General features: G+C 40.8%; 1 protein-coding gene across 1 annotated transcript; it reads right to left on the bottom strand.

Moving 5' to 3' along the window:
• Positions 1-913: 913 nt before the first annotated feature.
• Positions 914-4,586, bottom strand: LOC145050609 (uncharacterized). The gene is made up of 7 exons (XM_078998833.1): positions 4,417-4,586; positions 3,504-4,039; positions 3,246-3,378; positions 2,678-2,930; positions 2,184-2,560; positions 2,046-2,136; positions 914-994 (listed from the first exon to the last, which is right to left on the bottom strand). Exons 1-7 carry the CDS (start codon positions 4,584-4,586, stop codon positions 914-916), a joined length of 1,641 nt encoding a protein of 546 aa, XP_078854959.1.
• Between the last annotated feature and the right edge of the window lie 5,458 nt (positions 4,587-10,044).

The following is a 10,044-nucleotide window of genomic DNA, read 5'->3' on the forward strand; positions in this document are numbered from 1 at the left end:
TCAGAGGGAATTGCACCGCCAGTGTGAGGAGCTATAACTCTATGGAACCGTCTAATGATAATATCACCAAAATGTGGACGATATGACCCGGTGATGATGCACCACAAAAGAAAAATCTCGGATTTGCCGACTTTCGTAGTCTCAATTTGTGCATAAATGATATTGCGTATAATTTTCAATGCAATTTTGAGAACAGGGTGCACGATGCTAGTCTGTACGGATGAGGCTGAATCATAAGACTCCAAACCGGTAATGGAGTACCAAAACTTGTGTACGTCAAAGCGGGGGTGGGCTGGAATAAACTGGTGATGGGGGTATGGAAGATAGTACATAACTGGTCCACGTGAAGAGTGTGAGGGGTGCTAAAAATGTGAAAAGCTAAGTTTCCCTCATGATTTATCTCACTAAGCGTGGCTAAAAACTCTCGGGTCAGTAGGAGACAAGTGCCAAAATATACAGATAATAGGCGCTTCCACCCAATATTAGCAAAAAGAGAGTGAACACCATCATAAATATGGAGTTCCTGCATTAAGGTGCGGCTAGGGGCCAGACCTATGGAAAAATCTCGCGGTCGAGAAGTCACTGGTAATAGTCGAGTGCGGCCTGTGAACCTAAATCCACAGTGACATTGTCTACCTGGATAGTGTATGAAGGGTCTGAGGTGTCAATATGACTGCGTGAACGGGAAGGTCTAGGGGGCATTTTGCAAGGTAAATTGGGACAACGTAGGCATAATTTCCATGTAAAAATAATAATAATGATAAAGCAAAATAAAGTATTTCTAACTACTCCCAAACGACCGCACAAATATATAACAAAAACAGAAATTCAGTTTCAGAACGAAAATACCTGACTGTGTGCTGAGCAGCAGTATATTTTTCGTGCCGATTTTTTTTTTATTTTGAAATTCCGTTCAGATGAATCTCTTCTGAATTGCGTCGTGAGAAAACATTTCTACTTTTTTTGGCCTGCAGATGACTAACGGAACATAGATCTGAAAAAGAAACTCACAAAAATTCAAATTTCAAAATGAACAAAATGAGATTTTTGGAGAATTTCAATCGTGAAAACATGATTTCATTACCGTATAGATGTTGTAGGAGTAAAATAGAAGAGATTGATACCTTATTTGCTTGATTTGGAAGAAAAATTAGCGATTTGGGTGTTTGTTGGTGAAAGAGCTCGAAATGTAATGGATTTCAGAGAGAATTTTTGGAGTGTGGTGGTTACAAATGAGGATGCGATCAATATTTATAGCAAAAAAACACAACCTGTAACCGCAAGGGGAGAACCTGCGATCGGAGGTTTTGAAAATTTGACCGTTGGTCACTTTGTTCGAGACAAGCTAACGTCTAGATGCGAAAATGTTATACATGCGATCGCAAAGTCTAAACCTGCGATCGCAGGTCTTGAGAAAAGTACAAAAGTCGACCATTTAACGTTCAAATATGTTGCAGGAAAAAAATGATACATCCGATCTCAACGAGGGAACCTGTGATCGCAAGGAGGGAACCTGCGATCGCAGTTTTGGGAAAATGGGCTTTATTCGAATTTTATTTGTTCAAAAGTGCTACTGGAACAAAAATGAGATACATGCGATCGCATGTACTGGACCTGCGATCGCAGGATTGTCTTTTTCGTGAAAAAATGTCCCAAAAAATAACCTCGATGACGTACTGCGACCCCAAAATGTATAACCTGCGATCGCAAAGACTAGGCTTGCGGTCGCAGGTTCCACCAAAACTGTATTTTTCAACTTTTTTCAAATTCTCTCTGTTACATCTTATTTTAAAAACACGATTCAGTTAAAAATGGGAGACCTAAGTAGCTAAAAACACACAAAAATTAAAAAGAAGTTTCAAAATAAAACGAAACCAAAACAAACGCCTGGGTTGCCTCCCGGTAAGCTGCCCGTTTTTCTATCGTTGGCTCGACATTGTTACTTGGTGTCCTCAATTGCGGTAAGTCGGGACCTCGACTTCCTCCACTTCTTCATTTGTAACTTGAAACCCTCCGTAAAATGGTTTGAGACGATGACTATTTACCTTAAAAATCTTTCCTGATTGTTCACTCTTAATTTCTATAGCACCATGATCAAACACGTTAGTAACAACAAAAGGTCCCACCAAACGAGACCTCAATTTACCGGAAATAAGTTTGAAACTAGAGTGATATAAGAGTACCTTTTGACCGGTAGTGATATCTTTCGCGAGATCATCTTGTCGTGAAACGCTTTCGTCTTCTCCTTATAAATTGCTTCGTTCTCGTACGCATCGTTCCTAATTTCTTTTAACTCTTGGATATCCAATCTTCTTTTCTTGCCAGCTTCATCTATGCTCATATTCAACTTTTTGACAGCCCAATATGCTCGATGCTCCAATTCAACCGGTAATCGACAAGGTTTGCCAAAAACAATTCTATATGGTGACATACCAATAGAAGTTTTGTATGCTATCCGGTGAGCCTGTAACGCATCATCCAATCGAATACTCCAATCTTTCTTGACTGGATTGATGGTTTTCTCTATAATGCCCTTGATTTGTCTGTTTGAAGCTTCAGCCTACCCGTTGGTTTGTGGGTGATATGTTGTGGACACCCGATGTGTGACACCATATTTCTTGAGGAGTGCTTCGAGGGTACGGTTGCAGAAATGCGTGCCCCGATCACTAATAATAGCCTTTGGTGTCCCAAACCTAGCAGATATATTTGTCTTGACAAATTCGACCACAACTTTGGCATCGTCTGTTCGTGTAGCTTTTGCCTCGACCCATTTGGACACGTAATCCACAGCAAGTAGGATGTATACAAACCCGAAAGAAGGTGGAAACGGACCCATGAAATCTATACCCCAAACGTCAAAAATTTCACATACCAAGATCGGAATAAGTGGCATTTGATTACAAGATGTCAAAGACCCAGTCATTTGGCACCTGTCATAAGTTTTGCAAAATAGAAAAGAGTCACGAAAAATATGAGGCCAATAAAGACCGTTGTCCAAGACATTGTGTGCGATTTGTTGTGGATCATAATGCGCTCCACAAGCTTCTGAATAGCAGAAGTTTAGGATTGAATTGACTCCATATTGAGGCACACATCTTCTAATAACCGGATCAGCACAGTGTTTCCATAAGTATGGCTCATCCCAAACATATCTTTTTGCCTCCTTCTTTATTTTATCTTTCTGGGCTCGAGTGAGATCTGAACGGAGTTCTCTGGAAAGCAACTAGTTTACTATATCAGCAAACCAAGGAGGGTTCTGAACATTAAATAGATGCTCATCAGGAAATGTTTCGTGGATCGGTGTCAGGTCTTCAGGTGGGGTGAATCGGCTCAAATGATTAGCTACCAAATTTTCTCTTCCACTTTTGTGCCTAATGTCTATATCAAATTCCTGTAGTAGAAAAATCCATCTAATCAACCTTGGATTTGAGTCCTTTTTGGCAAGAAGGTACCGAATGGGTGCGTGATCCAAACAGATTATGACTTTTGTGCCCAACAAATACTGTCTGAATTTTTCGAATGCAAAAGCAATGACAACAACTCTTTTTCAGTGGTGGAGTAATTTGCTTGGGCGCTGTCCAAAGTCTTTGATGCATAATACATAACATGGGGGAACCGGTCTTTTCTTTGTCCTAGAACAACTCCAACAGCAGTGTTACTGGCGTTACACATTATCTCGAATGGTAAACTCCAATCTGGGGGCCAGATGATGGGGGCAGAAGTAAAAAGATTTTTCAGCACATAAAAAGCTTTCTTGCAATCTTCATTGAAGTCGAATTCAACATCCTTTTGCAATAACTGGCACATGGGAACTGATATCTTTGAAAAATCTTTTATAAACCTCCTGTAAAACCCTGCATGACCAAGAAAGGAACGTACTTCCCGAACATTCTTTGGGTAGGGTAAGCTCTTTATAGCATCTATTTTTTCTTTATCGACTTCTAAACCTCTTTTTGAAACAATATGTCCAAGAATCAGACCTTGGTCAACCATAAAGTGACATTTTTCAAAATTTAAGACCAGGTCTGTTTCTATACATCTTTATAAAATTTTTGTAAGTTTTTTCAAACAAATATCAAAGGAGTCTCCATAGACGGTGAAATCATCCATGAAGACTTCTATGATATCTTCGACATACTCAAAAAAATACTAACCATACACCTTTGAAAGGTAGTGGGTGCATTGCAGAGTCCAAAGGGCATACGCCTATACGCGAATGTCCCAAAAGGGAAGGTGAAAGTCGTTTTCTCCTGGTCTTCTAGAGCAACTGGAATCTGATGGAAATCTGAAAATCCATCCAAGCAGCAGTATTAGGATTTTCCACCAAGCCTCTCTAGCATCTAATCTATGAATGGGAGAGGAAAATGATCCTTTCAGGTGGTTGCGTTTAATTTTATGTAGTCAATACACACGCACCGTCCATTTTGAACCCGGGTTGGAACCAACTCTCCTTCTTTGTGCTCTACCACTATCACCCCAGCCTTCTTGGGAACAACTTGAATTGGGCCGACCCACTTGCTATCAGAAATTGGGTATATCATCCCAACATCTAGTAACTTGATAACTTCTTTTTTAACCACCTCCATCATTGGTGGGTTTAATCTGCGTTGGGCTTCTTGCTATGGCTTATAATCCTCTTCCATCAAAATTTTGTGCATGCAAAGAGATGGCCTGAGTCCTTTGATGTCTGCAATAGTCCACCCAATTGTTGTTTTATACTCTTTTAGAATTCTGATCAGCTCAAACTCTTCTTTTTCTGACAGCTTGTTCTGGAAGTGCCTTCAGCTCCAAGATGGGGGCTTGCACTACAGAAGGAAAAAGATTGGAGTTAGAAATTGGTAATTTAAGATTTTGGGTACCATACCTCAACTTCCTCTGCTAGTCCATATGAGCTGGCATCTCTTGAACTTCTCTATCAACCACATAATTTTCTGATATAACCTGAGATGCATTAAGAGACAAATTTTTGTGGAGCACTAATGCTAGTGACTCACGGTTAGCAATCTCAAAATATTCTGCAGTTACTGGTCCAATAACATCAATAAAACTGAGGGCTAAAACATCATCAGGATAATGCATGGCATCGTAAATATTGAAGTTGATAACTTCACCATCAAATTCCATTGAAAGGGTACCATCATAAACATCGATTTTGGTTCTGGTAGTTTTTAAAAATGGTCTCCTGAAAAGAATGGAAACTGAGTTTGGTGAGTCGTTATCTCCCATATCCAAAACATAGAAATCAGTTGGGAATATGTGTTCATTCACTTGAACCAAAACGTCTTCCAGTACACCTTTTGGGTGCACCATAGAACGATCAGCTAACTGAATGATGATTCCTGTTCTTTTTAAAGGTCTTACCCGATAGTTTTAAAAAGTGAATATGGTAAAACATTTATAGAAGCTCCTAAGTCCAACATAGCTCTTGGCACTGAAAGGTTCCCCAACTTGCAAGGAATTCTAAATACTCCTAGGTCCTTACACTTTGGGGGTAGCCTTTTTTGTAAAACAGCTGATACATTCTCGCTTACTTTTACTGTTTTGTTTCCTTTTAATTTCCTTTTTGAAGTACACAACTCTTTTAAAAATTTAACATATTGGGGTATTTGTTTAATTGCATCAAGAAAGGGAATATTTACCCCAAACTTTCTGAAGAAATCCATAATCTCTTTATCTTCCTTTTCTTTTTTCGTGTTTTTCAGTCTTGAGGGAAAAGGGGGAGGGGTAATTTTTACTTTAACTTCAGCAGGTCCATTTTTTTCTGCACCTCTTCAGTTGCCTCAGATTCTTGCTCAACCACGATCTCTTCTTCCTTATCTTCTTGCTGATCTGGTCCTTTGTAGTTTTTACCACTTCTGAGGGTGACAACACAAGCATTGTGCTTCGGGTTTCTCTCAGTTTGAGATGGGAATTTTCCTTGGGTTTGTGATTCTAGTTTGCTCATGGAGTTTGCGAGTTGTGATACCTGTTGCTCTAGATTTTTGATGTTGGACTTTGTTTCATTCTAGAAAGCTTGGGTACTGGTAGCAAGACTTTTAACTATGTCTTCCAAAGACATGCTGGAACTACTAGCTTATGCTTGAACAGGTGGTTGCTGAAAATTGCTTTGTTGATTTTGTTGAAAAGATTGTTGAAACCCGGGTGGAGCTTGATATTGGTTTCTTTGCTGAACATTTTGTTGAGGTATTGGCTGGAAATTGTTATTTTGTGGCCCTCCCCAATCTTGGTTGTTGCGATGTTGATCAAATGGCCTTTGCTGAAATCTTCCCATAGCTTGTACAGATTCATTATCTTCTTGAAGTATTGGGCACATATCATTTGGGTGCCCGATTTTGCAGCAGATCCCACAAGGTTTCACCTTTGGCTCTATACCTTTTTCTTTTGTCAACAAAAGGATAGCTTTAGTTAATTCTGAAATCTGGGATTCCAGGTGGGCGTTGCTCATCTCCTTGACTCCTCTTGGATGGTCAGGGTACCACTCTTCCTCAGTTGTTGAATGTTTTGATTCATTGGCCAGCTTCTCTATTAATGCCCTGATCTTTGTTAGTGTAATGTCTGAAAGTGACCCTCCACTATATGCATTTATTAGTCGCCTCTCCATAGGTATCAATCCATCGCAGAAAAACTGATATAACTGATAATCACTAATGCCATGTTGTGGGCATCGGACTAACAACTTCTTGAATCGCTCCCAATAAGTGTGAAGAGCTTCTCTTTTGCCTTGGTTTATACCCAAAATATCTCTGCGTAGATTTGACACTTTCTCCTCAGGAAAATATTTTTCTAGGAAGAGTTTGGCGAGTTCATTCCAGCTTGTTATTGAACAAGATGGGAGGTCATATAACCACTCCTTTGCTGCATCTTGGACTGAGAAGGGAAACGCCCTGACTTTGATCTGGTCTTCAGTAACTCCATGGGGTTTCATACCAGAGCAGACAACATGAAATTCCTTGAGAAATTTATGAGCTCAAAATTTTGAGCTCTGGAAAGGTGATACACAATGGCTGTTGGGTAACCTCTTGTGTTGCCCACTCACAGAGAGTTTTTTTAGCTTTGTCTCTGTTTTCGCTCATGATGAATTCTGATTCGGTTACAGAAGAATCTGTGAGTTCGGGTTTGTCTGAAGAGGATGAAGAGTAGGTTTTGAACGGGCTGTTATTGGGTGAGGTAGGTGGTGATTTTGGAAAAGGTTGAAATGAGTGTTCAGGTTCGTTCCACAAGGGAGTGCCTTGTGGTATGGGTAAGGTTGAGGTTCCTATTTGTTGCATTCGAAGTTTTGCCTCCTTCTTTAGCTTCCTAGCATTCTTCTCAATCTCTGGATCAAAAATCAGATTACCTGTACGTGAAGATCTTGACATAAAACTATTATTGTTTTACCGTGTCCCCGACAACGGCGCCAATTTGTTAAAACCGTTGTCGTACACGATTTAAACAAATAAAAATAATAAATAAACTGCTTTATTGCACTAACAGGTAGTACAGGTAAGCAAGGTCGGATCCTCAGGAACACGTCCTAATGTTTACACCTCTTTACGTAAGATGTGACCTAATTCTTGATGTGTAACACCTGATTCCTGGTGCACATTTAATTTAAAGTATTTTTGTATTTTCTCTAGGACTCGACGAGTTTGAGGCCCAACTCGTTGAGTAAGGTTGTGATCCGCGGGCATTTTAAGTGACCTACTCGATGAGTCGGGGGACTGACTCGGCGAGTAGGTGCTGTTTGAGGGAAACCCTAAATCCGAGGGTTTGCACCCTATTTAAATGCCTTATTAATGCAGCCTCCATTGTCCCTTATGCTCGCAGAACACCTCTTATCGAAACCCTAGCCGCTTTGAGTGATCTAAGGCAATTTTTGGTGCATTTTAGTGGATTGTGAAGCTTGAAAAGAGGAAGGAAGCTCGGGAGTTCGAGTTGGGGCTTGGAGATCCATAGATCTTGTTCCATTTCCAGCTCATTCAAGGTAAAATGCCCCTGTCTTGGTCTTCCATGTGTGTATTTATCCTTAGGGCTTGGATTTTGAGTATCTTTATGGCTTTTTAAGCCATTTTCAGAATTGTGAAAGGGCATTTGGGGTTTTGACTTCAGATCTGGGCCATTGGAGGGGTCTTATGGCATAAAGGTGCCAACTTTATGGCCATGAGAGCCTCATGCATCTTGTAGAGCACCTTTTATGGCTTTTGAGCCATAGACCCCATGCATGTGCACCAAGTTTGGAACTTTACGTATAAAATGGACATTAGGAGGACAGATCTATGGTTTTGGTGTGTTAAGACCCATTTAAATCGACTCTATAGTAATGATCAAGGATGGACTCGCCGAGTTGTTCTTGGGATTCAGTGAGTCGAGGCGTAATGACCACCAAATCCATTCTGCGAATGGACCAGTTGTTAGGGAGGAAAGTCCCGTAGATGTTTTGACGCGAAAAAGGACATGAGAATCATGGGACTCGATGAGTGTATGAACAGACTCGCAGAGTCCAAGGCAATCTCCCAACCTTTGAAGATGGACTCGACGAGTTGTTCTACAACTCGACGAGTCATAGTCTGGACATGTACTTATGAGGGAGATGAACTCGCTGAGTTGAAGGAAGAACTCGGCGAGTCGGATAAAGAGGTTCCCGATGGTTTGAATAAAGGAAAACTCAGCGAGTTCTCGCTAGACTCGACGCGTGGTGTCGAGGTTGTATCTGATTAGTGGAGAATGGACTCGGCGAGTTGGCGGGCCAACTCGGCGAGTCAAGTCAACTGGATGTTGACTTTGACTGGTTAAGGCATTGACCCTGGTCAGGGTTGCATGTTTTGTTTGATGAATTGAGAATTTTCGTGTAGGGATTAAGGAGTTGGGGGGAGTCGATCTTCGCCCAGAGGACGGTTCATGTAACGCCCGCAGATCTGGGCTAGTTAATTTAGAGGCAATAAGGGTCAAAAACAACTTTTCAACAAAATATTATTTAGAATAAATAATCTTAACCAAGTTGTAGAAGATGTCACAAGGTTTCCGTACATATAAAGAATGCCGAAATCCAAGTTACAACGAAGAAGTTATCACTCGTCGAAGTTTCGCGACGGAACCGACACGGCATCGAGAAGCGTAAATAGTGAATTTACAATAGAACGAGATTTAGCCTTAGTGATCTAAATGAAATTCGTAGAATACATTAAACCGAGAGCGTCCATAAAAAGAACGCCCAAATCTGACTTCGTATGAGGAAGTTATGATTTTTCGAAGTTTCGGCTTAGCGGTGTACAGCCCGAAATTCGAATATTAGATCGAGCGGTTTTTAGCCGACACAAACTATATGAGAATTGAAGATCTCGTTATTTTTAGCGTAACGATAAAAAGACAGACGAAAACGGACGTCGGATGAAGAAGTTATGAATTTTTAACGGACCAATCCTGTCCCGGCCTGTTAAAAATATAAAAATTTAAAATAAAGTCAAAATTATCCGACAGAGTCTAAACGAAAGTTGTAGAGTACGTTCCCTCCTTCGCGTGGATATAAAGAACATCGAAAACGGAGCTCGTATGTGAAAGTTATGATTTTTCTAAGTTGGGAGGGTGTTGTGCGGGTTTGGGTGACATGGCGCGATCACAGCCGTTGCTTCCTCCCCAAGGCTAGCCACCAGATGGTGACACGTGGCACATTACGCCCAACGTAATTTTGAGTACGCTCAGCTTAACAATTACGCTTAGCGTAATTTTTTAGTATGCTCGGCGTACTCGGCGCTGGCATCCTATAAATAGAGGCGCAAATCTCCCGTTTTCTTCACAACTCTCCACTTCTTTCCTACCAAATACCCCCAAACCTTCAAGGTTTTTCACTAGCACCTCCAAGGTGTTAGAAGCAAGTCCCGGAGCACCGGGAAACTCTGAGAGGAGGAGCCTTTCGGCTCGGGAACGCTGCTCCAGCAAAGCCCGGTTTTCGATAAAACCCGTTGTAAGTGAGCTACGCCTACGCTATTTTTAATATAGCTTCTAATTAATTATAGTAACATTATTAGGACCTTAAAATAATTATTTGGGCTATTATTATGAGTTATA

This window comes from Lactuca serriola, chromosome 5, assembly GCF_051521515.1.
Source record: "Lactuca serriola cultivar US96UC23 chromosome 5, Lser_US96UC23_V15, whole genome shotgun sequence".
Classification (NCBI taxonomy): Eukaryota; Viridiplantae; Streptophyta; class Magnoliopsida; order Asterales; family Asteraceae; genus Lactuca; species Lactuca serriola.